This window comes from Molothrus aeneus, chromosome Z (assembly GCF_037042795.1).
Source record: "Molothrus aeneus isolate 106 chromosome Z, BPBGC_Maene_1.0, whole genome shotgun sequence".
NCBI lineage: Eukaryota > Metazoa > Chordata > Aves > Passeriformes > Icteridae > Molothrus > Molothrus aeneus.
In genome coordinates this window covers 40,374,474-40,396,582 of record NC_089680.1, presented here as the reverse complement: position 1 = coordinate 40,396,582, position 22,109 = coordinate 40,374,474, and the positions used below count along the sequence as shown (strand labels likewise).

Here is a 22,109-nt window from a genome sequence, read left to right as displayed (position 1 = left end):
AGACCCTTTTCTAACTATAAGACACCATGGACTTCCAAATAAACTCACAAATCCAGGAATTATAACTACCAGAAACAATCCACAAATACTATGGTGTGCAATGACTCTCAGTCATGCCTAAATATTTAGGGAATAATGAATTTTGTTGTTCACAATACTGTGATGACTATATGGCTTCTGGTTAAAATGAATACTTACTACTGAAGTCCTAACATTGTACAAAACTGTTAGCAACTCTTGTACTTGATCACTTGATAAAACACTTAAAAATTCTTTACCATTTAAAATACTGCACTGTGGCAAAGCTGAATAGGATATATGTCTGTGTAAGCTGATGAGAATTTTCTAAAAACCTGCAAAAGTAGAGAAACCCTGCTGAGAAAAGGGTTTGCTTTATTTTCCTGTTTTAGTTTGGGTTTTTTTGGTTTTGTTTTGGTTTAATTTTGGGGTGTTTTTTGTTTGTTTGTTTATGTGTTTTTTCCAAGTAGGTCAAATTCAAGGATAAAGGAAACCACCCCTCATTTTCCAAAATAAGTAATTCCTTTGGTGTGCCAAGTATGCTGTGCTGCATAGAAAATACTAGATTTATCTTCCAAGTCGCTCACCTTCTTCAGCAGTGATACGACATGACTTATTGCTAAAATTATGCTTTATAAATGAAAACAGGCTATTTTTAAGTAAAGAATCACAGAACATTTTTGTGTTACAGTATTGTCAGACTTTCTAAAAACTACTATCAGCCCCAGAAAAGCATTATTTCCATTTTTAAAAACCATGTGTAAACCATGAAAAGCTACTGAACTTAGAAATCAGTACTTAATGAGTACTTTGCTGCTCAGATCACACCAGATCCAGTAATAACATTCTGTGACTTCACTCTTGCAAATTCAGCTGTGTGTCTAAAATTCAGATTCTGCAATTTGCCATTTAAACATCTGTTCAATTTAAGCCAAAAAAAATCCATAAACCAAAATTTTCAAAGATTTTATGAATGGCATATGATATTAGGCATTGGAAACTTTATCAGTTTCACTCTATTTCATCTGACTCTAGTCCAGCATGGATATTTGTATTTAGTTTAATAAAATATATAGACCACAAGCTGGTGTAAGCCTAGCTAAATAGTGATGTGGTCCTGAGTTGGCCACAGCTCTTCCTTTCCTATGAATTTCCATCATGACCACAGCAGCCATTTCCCAGACTCATGTGGATAAACACAAATCCCTGATACTTACAGATGACACAGTTACAAATATGTAAAATTTTCCAGAAATATTTCCTAAGAACTGAAGTAGTTCTAATGAACATGCCAAAACTTGGTATTCACCTTGCTCCACTTTCAGTTTAACCACCAACTGCTTCAAACTCAAGAAAACATGGAAGTGATGTCTCCCATTCCTCTTTAGGAAAATGCAGAGGTGTCACTGGCTGGATGAGTAGCTACCAAGTTTTGATTAACTCTGTGGCAGAGCCCCTCCATTGCACCCTAAAACAACTGCTCAGAGAAGGAAGATCGGAGAGGTGGCCCCCAGTTTTGGAAGGGAGGACCTCAGCTGTGTCACTGCCCAAGGTGAGGGAGTACACACACCTGGAGGGGCAGGGAAGTCGGAACATGTCCCATCCACAGCTCCCCCAAAGCACCCCAAGGTGCTGCTACCTCTTGCAATGCATGTCAGGTATTTCCCCACGGACTGCAAGGGCAATTTAGATATCCTCTGTGTGTGTGTGTGCGACAGACAGACCAGAAAAGCTGGGGCAAGGCCTCATGCTGCAAAATCTAAACCTGCCCTGCTGCCCTAATTCGGTTATTCCTTTTAAAATGTTTCTTCTGATGCTTAAGAAATGAAAAATTGGCAATCTGAGCTCCAAATCCCAATGCTAGCTATATTAAAATGCACAATATCATATAATTATGTAGTAGTTGCTTACTACTTACAACTTACTGGTTGCTTTTAAATTAACTTTTTATATAGTTATTACTTTTTCTCTGTAAAAAAGTACATTTAAGTTATTTTCTTCTTTTGAACTAGACTGATTTACCTGAAGACATGATCAAAGATCATAAATTAAGAGATAAAATACAAGCAATAGATGGGGTTAGAAGATGTTCTTTGGGACATTGAAGGCAGTTGTAATTTTTTTCCACTTCCTATTTGTATATAATTGAATTAAACATTTTAATGTCTCTCATATTGCTTGCAATTGGCAAAAATGGTCTGACCCTTTTTTCTTTTTTTCAACAACTTATGTGGTTTGAGTTCTATTAGACAATAAACAATATATATAAAATGATAGCATAAGGAAAATGGAAAATGATAGCATAAGGAAAACTAAAATAAAATTAAATAATAACATCCCCAGCTCATACCTGGTATTTTATCAAACCAATTTAACAATCTTTATGCTCTGAGACAATCTGCATGCCACTACAAATCTTGCCTCTAATAGCTTGTTGTTCCTTGATACTTTTTGCCTATGACAGAATGTAACAGAGGAAATTTTAACCTATCTTCAATCATGAAAATTCTTTGACACTCACAGCATTAGGCAAACATCTTTCTACTAGGAACTGCCAACATCTAAAGGAAGAAATATTTAACTAATGATCCTCACCTCCTTGTCAAATGACTGCTTATTTTGCCTTCTTTGTTTCACACCAGATTGTTAACAAGTTTAGCATATGCATTTCTGGTTCTTTCAAATAAATGTCTTTGAAAAGGCAAAAATCTTTGAGATGTGCTGACTTTCTAGACATTACAAAATGTCAGAGGTGTTGTCACTTGGAATATTGCTTTTAGTTATTAGTGCATTCCTCTTTGACTTACACCAAAGTCAGGAAGGAGAGAGCGTTAAGATGACATTGATTGTTGATTTATTCAGTGCTTTTCTAAGGTAGAATGGTCCATCAAACTTTATTACTGTAAAGAGAATATGGATTAAGTAGACCTGAACTGGACATCTCTCTCCTTTTTTAGGTATAAGCCCTTCACTAATTGATACCAAGATCTGATGAACGTATTAAATCTGAGAGACTTTTTTTTTTCCTGTGAGAACAGTTCCATTACTTCAGCAGAAAAAAGACTGAACTTCAGCAGAGTGAACAGAATGTATCAATGCATTCTTTTTTGTACCACTTCTCAGAGCACAAGTTTACTGTCCATCTCCTATATCTGATGGCTTATAATCACTCTTAATTTTCTGATACATTTTGGTTTTGGCCCATAAGAGTAAACCTGTGGAACGATATTTGCTCCATTAACATGTTGTGATTTCTCTCAGCATGCAGTGCTTGGCACAGATCAAATGCTTTGATAGAGCTCAACATTTGGCTTAATGAAATATTGTTCTCATTTTCCTGTGTGCAGTTTTTCCATTTTGAACAATGTTTGTTCTACTTTTGCATACCTTGAGCTTTGGAAGGACCTGAATGAGGGAGATTTCAGCAAATATTTTATTTCTGGCTGCTTTCAGAGTGAGAAGGACCAGAAATTTCCTTTAATTGGTTGCATTCCACAGATATATTAATGATGTTATTCAGAGAAGAATGAAATAAGAACCTCTTTCTTACCTCCACTATCATTCTGTGTTGCCTAGAAATTCATATTAATTTCATTATTTTATGTAATTATGACAAGGAAACAAATGGAGTCAATAAATATACAACCCGAGATATACTTGTCTAAAAAAAGAAGTTGATCCTGGCCCATAAGTCCAAAAAAATCAAAGAAGTCTCCCTCATTTTTTTAAATTTAAGAAGGGAGAAAAAAAACTATCTATGCAGAAATAGATAATGGAATATATTAAAACTCTGAAATCTGTAGTGGGAATTTCATCTACCTTTTTCTAAAGTGTCAGATACATCAAATATAAAAAATTTTTGTCTGCCAGTATTTTAGACAATACGATGACAAGTTGGGTACAACAAAATGGTCTTGAATGCCCATTTATGTCGTTTGCAGAGTAAAGACAAATATAGAATACCCTTTAAGAATTTGTAGTGATATTATAATGACTTATAATTCTTATGCTATAATCAAAGATTTATTTTAAAATTAGATGAAACTATGAGAAAGAAATTATTAATAATCTACAGACAAGTCTGTACAGTTGTTACCACTGTATCAGGGTCCAGGCTCTCAGAAATGAGTAGAAAAATATTCTTTGTTCAAGACATCCTTTTAGCCCTTAATAAACAGCATAAGAATAGATTCCAGAAAATAAAATTTTTTTCTAAAGCATGTAAATATGCAATTTCTGGCTTATTTCTTAAATTTCTGATTGTCACTGCCATGCTATTCTTTACCTCAGAAGTCAGGAAACAAGTCAGAAGAAAAAAAAAAAAGAAAAAAATGAATGTGTTGAGAATGGCAGGAGCTGAAAAATGCTGGATATTTCCATGCTAATGTTTAACAATGTGTGTGCATAAAATCAGAGAGCAAACAAATAAACAGAAAGTTTTGTTTGCTGTTTTGCAAAAAGATGAGAAATGCAATACTGCTTGATTGTTGCTGAGTTTTAATTTACAAAACAAGTGCAATTGACACTGGCTTTACTCAGCACAGTTTAAAATACATGGATATCTTTACCAGTACTATATTTCTGATGCTGAAAGTATTGTGATATACTGCTGCAGCCAGCAAGGTCTGAGGATAATGATTGACATGAGATTTCAGGTCAATAGTGACATTTCTTAATCTATGTATATGTGTGTATGTATGTTGACCCTAGCCCGTAATGATGCTGCAGTCATACTTCATGTCCATGATTATGAGATTTCTGTCCCACAGCTTCCTAGAAATGTCCCATTTAGATAAAATTACTTTACTTCTTCAAAGAACAGACCCAAAGAGCCAGTTGAGATAGGTAACCCACCAGGATTAGCCCTTTGACATTATAGTGAGATGAATAAGGGGGTTTCGTCACTGACAGAACTCATTTGGTTTTAATGATCATCTCTACTCTCTTTCTAAACCTCTTCTTCTAACTTATATTTTATGACACTACAGTGTGTGAAATTTCTTGCTTCCAAACTTGTTTTGAACTGTTTTGCTTCCAAACTTGTTTTTGAGCTGTTTTGTCAGACACAAGCAAATTTTTCTGTCACTGGACTTACAGCTCATCTTCCCTCTTCCTGTCTCTCACATATTGAACCCATGATCTGGATGCAATTTCAGCTTAACAAAACTGTATATAAACCCTTCTTCACCCACACCTTCTCATTTCCTCCCTCTTTGCTTCCTTATAAAGAAAATCCCCCAATCCATCCAACTCTTTTTTTTCCCCCCTCTTTCTTTCCCAGCAAATTCAGGTCATTCCCCTTCATCCTCAGCAGATGTCAGGGTCATCCCCTTGGCTATTTAGTCTCTGCCAGTTTTCTCCCTCAGGTTTGTGTTACATCATACTGTGATTTCTGCCCAGTTTGCCTTTCTGGACCTTGTTATGGACACATGCCAAATACTACTGCCCAGGCTGTGTTTCTTATTTGCCAATGTAAACTTTGATTTCACTGCTTTGCTCAGCTGACCTCTCCCCTGCTATGGCTCCTCCAGTTCCCCATTTACTATAATAATGAATTTTGTCATCTTTTAAGCACCTCTAATTCTGCACGTTCTTTTTGTCCCTTCCTGAGGTTCATTCTGATCCTTTCTTCCTTATGCCATCATTGCTAGCCATATCTTCCAGTTGCATGCCTTGATCCACCTCTATCTCTGATTTTTATTACACAACTGACAGTTTTAATTAGTACTTCATGAAGATCCAACCCTGTACCCCTTCATATCTTTTTCATTCCAATCTTTTACCGGAATAGAACAACTTTTAATTCCTGCTTCATAGTGAACACTCTTCCACTAACCTTTCTCTACTTTTCCACCTTTGGCCAAAATAATTTTTGACCTTGGAGAGGACCTTACAGGTCGTGGAGTCACATGTAAACAATACTGTTACTAAGCAAGTGAAGACCTCTTCTGAGCACTCCTCTGAGGAAGTTACAAGCAAAACTAACTGATTTGGTCTGGTCCTCATTTAAAGGCCATTCTTTTGACATGTTCAAGGGTCATCTCTGAACTGCACTCCAAAGGAATGACAGGAAATTGTAAAGACAGGGCCAAGTTACCAAGGTCAAGGCCATGGTTGAAGCTACCTAGTTCAACTACCTACAGAACGTAAAAGGGATACAAAGTAAGTCTGAAGCAAGGGATAGAGTTTTCACAGAAGAGTATAAAGGAAGTTGAACATCAAGAACCAGCTGCTCTCTAAGCAAAGTATGTTCCTGCAAAAATATACTGAACTCATGGAGTGTTCTGAACTCCTTTGTGTTCAATGACATCTGCCAAAGGCTTCACACGCTACGAGACCATTTCATGTAAAGAGTTAAAACATCCCATTAATCCATTCCACAACCCAAGGAGTTGTGAGACAATGAGTTACCTTTTCTTGGTATTGTCGTCGTGATGAATCCAGGGACTGGATGAGGGCAGTGGCATGACCAACAAACATGGCATAGCAAGTGGCTCCCACGATCATACTCAGCATCGTTATCCAGAGGTCGGACATGCTGACGGGGGCACGGGCCCCGTACCCAATGCAGAGCATGTGGCTCATGGCTTTGAAGAGTGCATATGAGTACTGCTTTCCCCAGGAATCGTTCTGCAAGAAAAGAGACAAGTGACTGAGCCTGCGAGCCGCTGGAAAGAAAATGACATTTGTACCTGTTTAGTGGGATCACAGATTGCTGCCTCTGAAAGACGAGTCGGGTAATGTATCCTCTATGTTTGAGAAGAGATATTCCTTCTAAATTAACTAAAGTGTCAGAGATTCTGACAGATAATACTTATCGCAGTGAAATGAAATAAAATTGACTATTTTTAATACATGATTACATTCTTAAATGTGGGTGCTATCCTTATTACAAGGAGACTAAAGGTCAATTTTATTTTACAACCCATGGCAGATGGATTAGAAAAAGCTGAGTACTCAGACTTATCAAGCCAAATAAGGTGATATTTTGTTTTAATATGTGTATACATACTCCTAAAGCCCTCTTTCTTTCTTTTTGGAATTGTCAGTTTTAACACACAACCATATTTAGCTTACTAGATTCCTTTCACTTTTCAAGGACAGAAAAAAAAGAGTATTATTTATTGTAATATCTGTTTATCCTGATTTTTTGTTGTTGTTGTTTTTGTAATATTGTGTTTCTACTGGAATAATATCAATTGAAAAGAAGTCTGTTTATTCTGCGTCATCGCAAACCTATGTTCATAGTCACAGTCTGTGAAAGTCAGCTCAAAAAAAAAGGTGATGCCTAGGTCCTGCATTTCTGATGTGCAGCTACCCCTCCCAGCCTCTCTGGTAGATTAGAAGGACATGACTTCTGGCTCGTAAGCTTTTAAAATTGCAAAGATGTTGGCAGTATCCTTTACATAAAGACAGTCAAAGGGGATGTTCCCAGCAAAAAGCAGACACCTTTACACATTCCAAAAAGCCCTGGGACTCCTTGTCAGATTTTTCTGTTTTCCAAGCCAAAAGAATGAAACAAGGAGACAAACAGTGCTTGCAGGCACACAGCGCACATATGAGAAAACACAGTATTTACCACAAAAATAACCAAGAACAAATTCAAAAATGAAGACGTAAAGAAAGAGAAACTGGGATGACTGGAGAAAGATTAGTCAATTATATAGCATAGTGTCTTAATATACAGGACCAAAAGTAACAAATTTGTTAACATAGATTTCCATATCAGCAGCAGCATTTATATACAAAGTTTATGTATGACATAAAAATATTTGTGTCTCTCTTCTGCTGATACAAGCTGTACTCAAATGCTCTAATTTCTCAAAGAGCCGCAAGCTTGTTCTCTTGCCATTTGAATGCCAAGGTTACTAACTATCCTTGTGCTTCACATCTATTAAAATGCTTTTTCTAGACCTCCTATTAGCCTAAATAACTAGTACCAGAAGATAAGCTGCCAATTGTTGTATTGCAGATGACATAGCTAGTACTTATTTACTAAATGTAATAATTTAAAAATTAATGGTTTCTCTGTACTTAACACTTGTTTCATGTTGCAAGTCAAATCTTTTTAGATTTATGAGCTGTTGCTTTTTCACAAGTTAAAATTTTGTGTCATAAAAACAGCTAAGGAATAGGTTTTGAGTGTCTACACTTCAAAAAGAAAAAAAAAGAAAAAAGGAAAAAATGTCTTAGATAGCTGGAAGCCAGGTAGGTTTCAGTGACTAATAAGGAATATTATTTCAGACCTTCAGACCCTGAATATTGTTTCAGACTTTTTAAATATACTCAAAAAATGAGAGACTAGAAGAACCTTCCCCAAAAAATCTCCAGTTCAGGACTGAACTATCCAGTCTGAGCACAGAAACATCTTGCTGTTGGGGTCACTGCAGATATTCTAATGCAAATTCCCTATTTCTCAGGAAAGAAACTTAAAAATATTAAGGCACCATTTATTTTGAAGACCTTTCCCTCCAGCTGGCATCAAACTCCTTGCGCAAAAATAACTAATGAGGAAATTTTTAGAGACCTGTGTCAAATTCTTTAGCAGTTGTGCTTTATATAGTTTAAATTGAGAAAACTATAAACTGCATGCTGGATAAAAAATACCCAGGGTCTTTCAATGCTACAAGTCGTGTAATTAAAGCCACAGCATTCATGAAGCTGTAACATAAAACCTTCAGTTCTTGTAGGGCTCCATAAAGTTGATCTTTCTCCTAAGTTTATTAGCATAACTATTATAATTATTAAACTAAAATAAAAGCTATTTTTGATCCTGTCTATGAATATTTGCTATCATATCCTTGGTGTGATAAATCCCAATTAAAATACCTTCTACAAAATTACATTTTTACACCACAGTCTCTGAGTTAAGCTGAACACCAATGGATTTTATTTCTTGACTGAGATATTTTCCAGGTCTGTGAATCACAATTTTAAGTAAAATACCACTGTTTTAAGAAAGAATAAGAAAATGGAAGTGAGGAGTAGCAATAAGCAAGAAAATAGAAAGAATGTTTCTTGCTAAAAGGGTAGCAGGGTGAGTGAAAAATAAATTGAATACTACTAAAGAAGTACTACCAGAAGGGAATAAGTAGGAATAAGAGAGCTGTAATGACAGAAGAGACATAAATAAAAATTTACAATGTAAGAAACAATGTTAATAATATACGTTTAACTATATATCAGCCTTTTAGATATGTATGTTTATAGAGACATATATAGATATATCTGCACCAAAGTGTGATCCAACACCTAAGACAGTCACGGCTGAACCTGAATCCAGAGTGGAAGTCATGGCCATCTCACATGGCCATTTTTTAATACAGACAGCATCAGCTTTTACCGTGTAGCTTGTTATAGACCATGTTACAGGCTAGGCAGATTTCAGGCACTTGTGAATGGATGGTCCTGAGCAGCAGGTCCCCAGACCAGGTAGAAAGGCTTTAACAAAAAGTGAATAAAAAAAAAGGAAAGACTGACAAAGCATCTGAATTCAGCTTGGAATTCTCTGAGGATTTTGTTGTCAAAAATAGTTTGCCAATGTGTTTTTGTTTCTTTTCTTTATTAATGACAGGTTTTTAGTAAAATCAGGTGTGCAAAAATTGGTCTTTTTAGTTTGCATGGGGATATTTTTTTAAAATACTGGTTAGCAAATACCATTGTGAAGGGTGCAGATTTCAGTACAGCTACTTGTGTTGCTCAATGATTTATTCCATATATAAACCACTTAAAAAGAACATTGATTATAATGTCAAATCCTATATATCATGTATGTTACAACCAATGTTACTAAATGAAATAATAATTATTTAATTATTTTCCTATTAGTCTTGTATAACCTAAGGGTTTGGCAGGAATAACACTAATTTTGTTTCATTGTCAGGGGCTGAAATTTTCCAAACCTTGTTCCAATGTGCTGCTCTTTGCTGTTCAAAAGCAGGGTATGACCATTTCTCTGCTGGCCTACAGCAGTATTTTTTTTAATAAGAAGTAATTTTTCACCTGCATAATGAAATTTTTGCATAACACATTTACAAATAATATCCCTGAGTTAATTAAAGGCCATTCTATGAAACAGAAAATCCTGGTTTTATACAGGATTTTATCCTTTCTTTAATACAATGTTAATTACTAATATTTATATTATTACAGATTAAATGTTTCCCAAATAGCCATATTCTATTTTTAAGGTATAGATTAAAAAACCCCAACAACAACAACAAAAAAAGCTGAAAAAATCGCCTACCAATTAATAAAAAAGGGCATTTAATTTCTTAGCTGACAATGGGTTGATCACTGTTTCCAGATTAGCAGTAATCAGTTTAAAAAGTTTTAAATTAAATTACATTAATTTGGAAAAACTATTAAAGACAGTAATTTTGGGAAAAGCTGTTTATCCAAGGATTGATTACATAATCTAGCTTGATGACATTAAGAAATCCTCACATTTGTGACAGGAATGGTGACTGATCATTTTCAATTAGTTCTGTAACTATATACATTAACTCCTCAGTTATCCTGAAGAATACATTAATTCCAGGGCACTTCTGATCCTTAAAAATCTGTGTCCAAGACTTTTCCTTCACCAAGGATGTTATGGTTTCTCCCATAATTTCACATAAGACTTCTACGAATATCTTTTTATGTATTAACTTTTTACCTCAAAAGAAATAAATCACATGACACTTTCTAATGGACAACAATAAAAGACAAATTGTTTTTCTAAGGGGATTAAAAAAATGTTTCTATTTTACTATATAATCTATGGAGGTTTTCATCAGGAAATGTTGTTGTCATAAGACAAATCAATTCCATTCCCATATTGTAGTCATTCCCTCAGGCACAGCTTATCTTCCTTTAGCCATATCCTTGCACTGAGATATAAATTGATTTAGAAATCTCATACCAAGGAGACTATTGCACAGACAGCAATGGTTTCCTCATTTTTGCCTCAGTCCCTTTTTTCTTTCACGTCACAATTACTGCAGGTGTTACAGAAATGGGTCTGTCAGTTTACAAGGGCAGGCTTTGCAATCATGGAGTAAAGATTGGCTTAATTATTAAATGAAATAATTTCTACAAGGATTTTGAACTCATCCTCTTTCTCCCTTCAAAACTGAAGCAGAAGTAGGAAAGTAGCTCTCCGTCTCTGAAAGAACTTGTCTTATCACTCACACCCCTTTCTTTTATGCTCACCATTGTCTTCAGGTCGTTTTGAAGGTAAGTAGTATCTGAAGGAAGATCTTGACAGGACATAGACAGTTAGTCTCTATCCCAGTAAATTTAAAAGAATAATTTCTAGCATTTCCGAGCTCTAGAAGTTGATTCCTGTGGTTTCACTTTCAGAAACGGTCCAACACTGGCCCCACAGCACTCTGCAAGCGTCAGCAGTTGTACTTTGGAGCTGGTCTAGGAGTGGAACCCTTCCTTCTAGGCTGCTGGCATGAGCTTGTCCACTGCTGAAACTTAAAAAATATTTTTTCTGTGGATATAGTAGGTAGCTCCACAACTAGTCTCACCCCAGTGCCCATCAGAATTAGGCACTAAAATTTACTTGTGACCATGGAGGCATCTAGAAGTCCATAAGTAAGCCCTCTGGGTTTAGCATTGTCATGGGAAGCCATTGCACAAAATGAATGCAAAGTTAGGGTTTAATAAGTTGAAGAAAGCATGAAGTGAAGTTGAAGAAAGCATGAAGTATCCTTGCCTGCATGGTGTCAGAGACTGTAACACAGGAATGGCCCTGAGGAAAAATCTGCATAAATTCTGGGGGACTTGAGCTACTGCTGGTCAAATTTACTGTAAAAATTAGTCTTATCCATCAGGAATTCAATTAAACTGTATTTAAAAACAGTATTTTACAGCCATATATGGTTATATAAGTCAGCTGTTTACTTATTTGCAAGTCATTATTTTCAACTGTTTCTAGAAACTGAAGAGTTACTTATAATTTAACTAATCAAAAAGGCATGCTACAAAAAGCCTACAGATGCATGTGGGCAAAATTTTTTACCAGGTATGTCTAACATAGCTAGAAAAAATGCCGTGTGGTTCTTTCCCTGTGTCATCTAGTTATGTGCAAGTAACATGACAATAGAACTGGGCCTCTGTATTGAATCGATCATTTCCTCAGTAATCCATATATATATATCTACATATATACAGATTTATCTTTTACATGCTTTTCCATCAGGAAGCTGAATAATTTTCTGCATCTGGTATCATTCAGTACCTTAGAGTGATGCATTAGTTAAAACCTCAGACAGGAAATTGGAGCTAAATATCATCTCAGCATTTCAGCTTTTAAAGAAGTTGTTTGAATTGACAATGAATAACCAAGTAGGCCAACGTGAAAGATGTCCAATATTTACTGTTTCAAAGCTCATGCAATGGTGAATGCACTACCATGTAAAACCTCTAGATCTTATCACAGCTATTACGACTATGAATATCTTGTTTTCTAAAACTAGTAAACAAAGGCAAGGTGGGATCAGACTTGGAAGACTAAAAATCTCAGTGTTCTAAAATTCTTATGAAGTGCAAGGAAGAAGAGCCTATTTTAGGAAGTGTGCAAGTATGTATGATTTAAAACAGAAAAACCCTGAATCGGTAAGCTCAGTGAAATAAGCAGATGTCTTCAGAAACTTCTGAACACTTCTCTCAGCTGATACGTGCACAGATAGCAGATGGTGTAGGTGACTCAGCATATACTTTCAGGAGCAGTACTAGCAGGAGAAAAATAAGAAATTGTTTGGCATTGCATTCCACAGGAAAAGAAGTTTGGAGGAGCAATGACTAAATATTATATACTCTGTTCAGAGGAGTTACATGACTTTGCTGTCATTACAGCTTGTCCATTTTTTGATGCTATGTCTTTGGCACTAGCTGTCAAACAAAAACAATGTATCATGGCAGATCTTTCTTTTTATTTTGATTATTTTTCCTGATGCAGAAAATAGCAAATATTTATCTGCTAATACACTCCCTCATTAAAAGCAAGTAGCCAGAGTGTCTACTTGTGATCACCTTTCTGAGGTAAAGAATGAATAATTTTCATTGCAGAATAAGTGTGGAAAATTCATAAACAGCAGAAGAAGGGCAGATATTTGGTTTATGTACACAGTCTGGTGTTTCACATATATTTGAGGTGTTATGTTCAAACAAATAGGTCCATTTCATTCAGAGGGATGAGAAGATATGCTCACAATTTTATAGGGGAGGATTCCCTATACACTGCTCGGTATTGTTCTTCATTCTTTGTATCTGTGCATAGTTAAGAGATACAGTAGTGAGTTTTTACAGCTATAAATACAAAGTTACAAAATAATAAATTAAATCTTATGTGAAAAATACTTCTGTTCTTTTGCCTGTGAATCATCTCACTATGACTCATCCTCTTATCTGGCCATTGTGCTCCCTTAACTGAACCCAGATGACTGAAGAAATAACATTCCATTGCAAAGGACTACTTTAATAACAATTTTAAGGGAATTTCAGGTTACAAAGATGTTAGAAAGCTTTTATAAATTTTAAAGTGAAAAATATGAAAAGTACAAACTACATTTTTCCAACAAGAAAATTTAAAAGTGCTAGAAAACATTCCCCTACTATGGAATTTGACAGTCTATAGAAAATACTTTTTCAGAAAACTAGGTTTGGCTCAAGCCAATTAATATCTTCCAGAACAGCTCCTGAACCAGCCTGAGAGTTAGCAGGGGTTGACCTGAGGCCTCCTTGCTTTGGTAACTAGGAAATCCAGTTGCATGGCAGCAGGTTGTGGAAGCAACTGACTTCCAGGATAAAAACCAGACCTGGGCCTATTTAATCTATAATATCAGTACAACCCCCTTGTCAGTCAGTCAGCTACAAACTAAGGGATGAATACTGGTGAAAGAATTCTTCCAAATTGTACCTGTTACTTCATCTCTTTCCCATCTTCTTGAAAAGAAAATCAGAGTGCAGGGAAGCAGACAGGCATTTTTAAAGGATTTGTGTTTCAGTTCCTTAAAGAACTCTCACAGGATGTGAACTGCTTCTATAAGAGGGGTGTCAAGCAGCTCTTTGCCAACCAGTAATGATTTCTTTTTTATATGTGTGTTTTCAAACTGACCAGAAGGTATCATCTTTAGCAAAAATTACTGCTTCTGGAGAGCATTCCCTCTCCCCTGATTTCAAATCAACTTCACTATCATATAACATATTTCAAAAAATAGTTTTTACAAACATTTAGCACTGAAACAGATTAGTTACCATTAGTTATCATTTTTTGGTGCTACATCTTTGGTACTACCCATCAAACAAAGACAATGTAGCATGGCAGATCTTTCCTTTTATTTTGATTATTTTTCCTGATACAGAAAATATTGAAGATTTATCTGCTAATATACTTCTCCAGTGAACAAAGTTCCTTACTGAAATTTATCAAATAAATTAAAAATCTGATCAAGGCTGTTGGCTTTTGTTTTCCTTTGTCATAATGCACTCAGATTTTGATTATGTTCAAACAACTATGATTTTTTATCCCAGAATAAACTAAGTGCCATTGTTTACAAGGGACTGACTGGAACAGATATACATTGCCTACAAATGGGAAAATATGTTCTAATCACAGTAAGTATCATGTGGTCACAGTAAGTGATTACAAGTGTATCTACAGGTTTCTTCTGAGCAAACAATGCATCTTAAAATTAATTTTCTTACAGGAAAAGAAGAAAAACCCAATACAATGGCATATCTAATAAGAGAATACAGAAATCTTACAAGGCAGCATTTTTGATGAGCAACTTTGTTCATGAAATAGCTTTGTTCAGGAGAGGTAAGAATTCAGTGTGCACTAAAGACAACTTATCTCTTTGCTCTGCTCCTTTCATTTGGGGAAAGGAGCTGGATATAATGTAAAACAGTTTACTTAACAAGCTTCAAGTATTGAATCAAACCAGTTATGAAATGCTTTTACAATGCAATCACCAAGAAAAGCTTTGCATTTTTAACAGTAGCTATCTAGATAGTCAAGAATAGGCAGATGATAATGTGGGCTTAATATAGAGCAGTTCTGGGAAGCAGGAGAAGGAGTGAAGTGACATAAACCTGACTCGTGACTCCATAGTGCACTGCTTCACTGAAAACTGCTAGGAAGAATCTACGCCATCGCAGACAATATTTGCAAGCAATTTAGGAAAGGGAACTTGGTAGAAGGAGCTCAAGCTCTCTACTATGTGAACAACTCAGACTAGACAGCAAATTATATGAAGCATCCAATCGCAAATAAGATGACAAATGGAAATTACATGGTTTTGGAAGGGGACACTGAGCTTTCTGAGTGTTGTCACCATTCTCTTTGAATCAAAGGGATTTTAAAGCTACATTAAAAAAGGCAGAAAACAACTCACTAGTGGCAGAAAAAGCTATCATTAGGAAATATCTAGGCAAACTTGATACATAATTTGGAAAGTACATAGACAGATATGCACAAATTAATAGTATCTCAATGGTTTCCCACTACAAATATTTCAAAATGTTCAAACATTTTCCACTATCTTCCTCCTTGTTTTATGTATAGGCATACTCCAGTTAAATTCATTTCCCTTGTAAATATTTTTAAGAATGTGTCCTTAGAGGGGAAAAAAAAAAAGATTACAGTAGATTAAAATGGTCTAAACTGATCTACTCACAAAGAGTCTGAATATGTTTTAATCTGCTTAAAAATGAATCAAGGTGAAGGAATGCTACTTTGACACAGAGAATCAGCATAAGGGTAGGATTGGGATTTGTGAGTTACTGAATCCAGTGATTTAAAAACAGGTTTTTTCTCTAGTAAAGTGGTTCTTGGTACCATATAGGCTAATTCAAGTACTGTTCTGCTTAGTCTAAGGATATAATTTTTATCATGTTTTATTTAAGTAATGATTTTTTTAAGGCAGAGGATCTGTGCTGGTTTTAAGCTTTTTTTTTCTGTTAGCTGGTACTTTTCTTGTCATTTCTTTCGATAAATTTCCTAACCTGATGCCTTTGAGACTCTACCTTGCATCTCGTTAGTTTACAGTTCTTCAGAAAATTACCTTACTAAATATCTGAGCCCTCAAGAGGCTGATCTGCATTTTTGGTAAAGCACAATTCTTCATCAAATACTACATCCTACAAAAAGCTGTGCATTATTTTATTAGGCAGTGACAGCAGGAAGCAAAATAGTTCTGCAGCTGAAAACCTATTTTGGCTCTATGAAAAGAACAAACCTCAGTGTCAAAGCAAGTAGGCTGAATCTAGGTCAGAGGCTTTTTTTTTTCTGAGAATACATCAGAGTTTCCTGATGACCTTTTCTTAAACTCAGATGCCTTAAAACTGTAGGTGCTTACTAGAGTCTGCAAGACTTTCAAGGTAATATAATATGAATAAAAATAATTTAGCAGCCTAAATACCACCCACAAAATGATGTCTAGGCATTATAAGAAAAAGGACTGGCTTAGTGACTCACAAAAATTTCATTTCCCTCTTCTAGCAGAGGGAGGTTAATCTAAATCATAGAAGAATATCATGGCCTTGAGGGTTTGAACTTTGGACTCTGAGAGGAAGAAGGGGGAACATGCTCCTCTTTTATCATCCTTTAGGGAATTCACGGAGCACCTGAGTGATCCTGTAGCATTCACCCAAGAGGTGTGGAGCACACAGGTCCCAGTTCCAGCTATAAAGACAGTGCCCACTTGGTTGCTCTGGGCTCCCTCAGGTACAGTCACCCCAGTGCGAGGTGCAGCGTCAAGGACAGCCATCAAGGCCAGCTTGACACTGACAGTACATGACAGCACATCAGAGTCACGATCCTGTGACACTATGCCTGTGCTTCTGGACAAATATGAACTTTTTTGCATGGTCGTGCATAATAGGACTGGGCAGACTACTAGAAGAAACACATAGTGATAGCTGCTAAACACCTGGATACCAGCTCAGAAGCTCAGCAGCACATTTCTGAAAACTGAAAGAAACATCACCCCATGCTTACTGTGGTTTGATCTTTCCTGGGCATCTTCCCTTGCCATCCTTGGAAATGGAACAGGGAAACTGCAAGGAGACATTCTGCTGGTCCCACCTGAATGAACTCCCAACAGCTCAACCATTAACTGGGACACATTCAGTTTGTCTTTATACTACTTTTGTTTCCCTGTCCAACTTTCTACCTGTTTAAGCAAGTCCAGAGGAGGCCTACAAAGATGAATGAAGGGATGAAGGCTGAGAGAGTTGGAATTGTTCAGCCTGGAGCACCTCTGGGAAGACCTCTTAGCAGGCTACCAGTACAAAGAGAGAGCTTATGAAAAAGAGGGTGAGCAACTTTTTACAATGACATGTAGTGATAAGACAAGGAGAAATGGATTTAAACTGAAAGACAGTGGTTTTAGATTAGAATTAGATATATATATATAAAGAAATTCTTTACTGGGAGGATGGTGAGACATTGGAAAAGGTTGCCCCAAGAAGTTGTGGATGTCCCTCCACATCTTGAAGTGATCAAGGCCAGGTTGAATGGGGCTTTAAGCAATCTGGTTTAGTGGAAGGTTTAACTTTTCTTTAGCCAACTTGCCCTCTCACAGTTCCATAGCAAGTATTTATGAAACAACTGTTTAATCCACAGAACAATGGTAATGCCATTTAACTATGTAGAAATGCTTGGAAGGCCCATGGGAAAGTTTCATATCGACAACATAAAAAGGAAGAAATTCTCTTGCTGCAATTAAGAGTTAAACTACATGCATGGATTACAGGAAGACCTGCAAAATAATCCTGCAGAGGAGCTAAAGCATCCACCCAGTGAGTAGTTCCCTGGAACTCAGGTTCTTCAGTGTAGATCTGAGGATAAAATTCTCTGACAGAAGCAGGTAAGGCTAAGGCAGACAGCCCAGGCCAGAGAAGAAACCCTGGGGAGAGGCCAGACATGGGAAGTCTGGCTCTGATGCTTGAGGGAGGGAGGCACAGCAGGAACACCACAATCCTCAGCGATGGACAATGAACAGGAAAAGTGCATTGCACTTTTTTATTGTTTACATGTGGATGTTTGCAATGACCAGTGGCTGTATTTCTCCTGAGATTTGTTTGTGAGAGCCAGCACTAAGAGAGAAAGGCATCCCAAAATTTCACTTCAGCTGACTTCAGGTACTTCACTTTGATAGCTAAGAGAGTTGGCAGGTCTCCCTAGGCTCCCTACACAGTCAGTAAAAATCTGACTTCTGCAGATGGTGATTCAGAGTAGAATGTTAATGCAGGTGCTCTTTATCACCTCCAGGGGAGAATTTCTCTTTCCATAAGCTGCCCAGGATCCTATTCAGCTAAAGCTGCATCCATTATCTTCCTGAGCTTCCCTACTGGGCATACCTCTGTTTTCATGGATAGACTTGACACCCCATTTCTTCCTAGCTCCAATCCAGAGGAGAAAATAAAACTCCCTAGAACAGTCTCTTCTCTCAAGTTCTGGTTTTATTTTATGATCCGTGTTTTTTCTCTTGCAATTGAACTTTGCAGTCAGATCAGGACATGTGTTTGCCCTTGCAAGTCTGACAAAAGTCAGAGGGGGTCTGTAAGAGGTGCTGCAGATTTGACTTGGTGAATTCTGTTTTAGCACACCGGATTTAATGTAAGCATACTACAGAGAGATGGTATCATAAACCACAGATAGGAGCAGATGAAAGACAAAAAAAGATCCCAAATGAGAACAGAGGAATGCTTAGAATGCAAACACCAGAATTATTTACTTATATAGATAAAGTTATACAGCAGAGAGCATGCAGTGAGACAAAAAGAGTTCTTGGATTCAGGGCACATATTTGTAAATCTGTTTATTGAAAGTATGACATTTACCTTGCTTGTAAAAGGTTGGGAAGGATGTTAAACTGGAAACATCTAAAAGGACTCAGATTCTAAGGAAAATGGCATATATTTACCCAAAAATTGCATTATCTAACATGCAAATGGTTGGAAACCTTTCTTAGCTAGAACCTTCATGTTAACTGGGAACATGCCACATTTCAAGATTGATTTTAAAAATCTGATAATCGACAGCATATCTATTTAATGTTAAGTAGAATCAAAATAAGAGCCTTTTTTTTTAGTTTTTTTTACTTAGTTTGTCAAAACAAAGTAATAGAACCACTCACTTCAGATAGGGTCAGTTAAACTTGTCTTGAAACCAATACCACAGCAATGTTTGAATCTTTTAATAAATCTAGCAAACCACAGCACTCTGCACATCTATGGCACTTATTCTGAACAGTGACAAACAACAATCATTTGTTTTTATAGCAACCATGATTTGGATCCTGCAAGCAAATAGGGCAGACAAGTTTAAGCTGAGTTACAGATAAAAACAGTTTGTAATTCCCTTGTAAACATTACAGAGTGAAGTTTCTGTTTCATTTAAATTAGGTTTCAAATGGTCTTGAATCTAATCTCTGAATCTAATTTCAGATTACATGGCTATTTCTTCCTTCTGAAATTTACATCAAAAATCCCAAAATTTGTGTTAAAAAATAAAATATACTAAAGTATTTTTCAAATCCAACCTTTATAGTTAAAACTGCGAAAAAGAACAAGGTCACTCTGTGGAGGGAAAGTCATCAGAGGATAAACATCAAGGCAGCTTTCATTCTTCAAAACAGCAAAATACCATGCTTTTTTTTTACTATCTTTTAAAATAAAATTGAGAGTCATTATTGATTAGAAACACACATTATATTGCATTTATGTGTCTTTTTAATTGATACCATATTTAGTTTCTAATTCAGATTTTGCATTCAATTTTACTACTGTAAGTGAATATGGCATTTAAATGGCATTTTTTTGCCTCTAGCATTATTAATGAGAAAAGTTTTTAGAGTATGTTCTAGATAGTTTCTGGGCAGATGTCTATGTCTTTACTGTGTGGGTAAGTAGTGAGCACTTTCTTATACCAACTCTGAAGGATTTTAAAAGCAAAAGAGTAAAAAAAAAAATCTTTTTTTTAAAGCCTAGAAACCCTTCATCTTTTATTTATCTGTACACATGCCAACTTTATGTTTCCTCAGATCATGTTGCAATGGTTAAGCGCACTGGCTCATGCTTAGAAAAAATGCAACTTCTACCTCAGATGTTCTATTTCTATTTAAACTGTCGCATTCCTTCTTTCTGCTCCCCATGTCACTCTGTGTGTGTGGGAGGGTTTCCCTCACAAAAATGCAACAAGAGTTGCTTAGGTTTAGTATATTTTATTGATCTGCAAAGCATGTTTCCTAGGAGCAATACACCATTAAATCTAAAGGCACTTCCTCTCAGCCTTTATATGTTTGCATTAACAGCTTCTTTGTCAAGATACAGAATGCAAAAACGTAAGGGAACCTCATCCTTGCTTATTCATACAACTCAAAAATTCATTCATTCATCTCAAGTTTTATATGCACAAAAGTGTATGTAGCAGCAGGATAGTCTAGCTGCAAGAGTAAAGCCATGATAATCAGTGTTAGAGAGTAACAAGAAGGTAAAAGCACATTTAAAAATTCTGTATTGCATCTGTGTTTCATATAGAGAGATGGTGGTACAGGACAGGCAGCATTTAGGTGAATGGCATGGCCTATGAAAGCTCATAGAGAGGCATCTGCATAGGTCCAACAAATTCCAGGGTCAAATCTGTCCTTACTTACTGGAAATGCAGCATGCCTACCCATTCTCCTAAATGTACATTTCCATGGTGAGCTCTTGCATTTTCTTACCACACAAATCTTAGTTTTATTTTGCTCCCAGCAAAGGCTTTTATCAAGGATGATAAACTTAATTTCTGAACACCTGGAAAAAGCTATTAAAATAGACAGGAAACTCCCTCAAATATTCTTCTGTCAATGTAGTTCTAGCAACATTTAGCTGAGTTTAGGTTTGCCATAATTTTTTAGCTGTATCTAAGAGAAAAAATTTAAGTCTTTTACTATTAGAGATAAGGAGAGGGGTATTACATATTACTGCAAAGAGTGACAAATTAGTGGTACACTGCCTTTATTCCTGAGCAGTATCCAATTACTCTTTGTAAAACTGAACTAGCAGTCTGAGTGCACTCCACTTGAAAACATCACTCCTAAGTAGACAGCTGTTCAAAACCAGTCATGTTAATTCTCTCCCTATCTATACAATGTAGATAATCCTGTTTTGACTGTATGTACTATTGTCAAAGTGCTACCCTCAATTGCAAGCTAACTTTATTGTCTTCTGAATATAAAAGATCAAGCACAGTGACTAAAATGATGGATGTGATGGATTAGAAAGGGAACATGAGTCATTTGTGAAGAATATGGGCATTGTTTTCTTATCTCATTCAAATGCCAACTGCTGGCTTTCAAAGAGATTGTTTCAAAGCAGCTCTCTCATGTTAGCAGTACCCCAAAATACAGGGAATATTGTCTTAATAAACAAGACCTCATAGTGTATCTCTGCTCAAGGTTTCATATCTCTCTCTGCTCCAATCCACTTCACAGGAGGCTGTCATGAACGTTTTGTAGTAAATATCAGTGATTCAAAACAAAGAGAAAATATTAAGTCAATGTCAATAATGTTTTTTTTTAAATTTGAGGGCAAATGGTTTTACTTTTGCAGCTAAATTAGATAGCTGAGTACATTATTTCTGAGTACATTATTTTGAGAAATACTAATAATTTTTTAATGATAACACTGCTTTTCCCCTCACATGAGGAAAAGAAACCCAGTGAAAATTATTAAACATGGCACATGGCAGAGAAAGTTTCACCATAGGGCTTGGTTCTTTTCCTTATGTTTAACAGATATTAACAGATTAATAATATCTGTTAAAGCATAAATGGACAAATATAAAAATCCAGATACCAGAAAGAAAGCAAAATATATATAAAGGGCATTCCATATTTTAAGCTATTGATACTAAAAGTATTCATTGCTTGCTTTTACAAATAATATGTGAACATCTGTACACACATCTAGAAGATATTAAAAATTTACTCATTAGCAACAAAATTAATAAATAAACATAATAAATAAGATGCTGTATACTTCAGAAAATATAAAGATTCTCCTATGCAAAATCTCATTCATAATTTCTATTAGATTCAATTTTCTCA

At 35.9% G+C, this 22,109-nt stretch overlaps 1 protein-coding gene across 1 annotated transcript in view; it reads right to left on the bottom strand.

The window, feature by feature from the left end:
* The window catches only part of HCN1 (hyperpolarization activated cyclic nucleotide gated potassium channel 1), a 194,746-nt gene that overhangs the window by 62,271 nt on the left and 110,366 nt on the right, over positions 1-22,109 (bottom strand). The window contains exon 4 of the mRNA XM_066569615.1: positions 6,430-6,648. Coding sequence (XP_066425712.1) covers positions 6,430-6,648 — 219 coding nt within the window. The remainder of the gene's footprint in view (positions 1-6,429; positions 6,649-22,109) is intronic.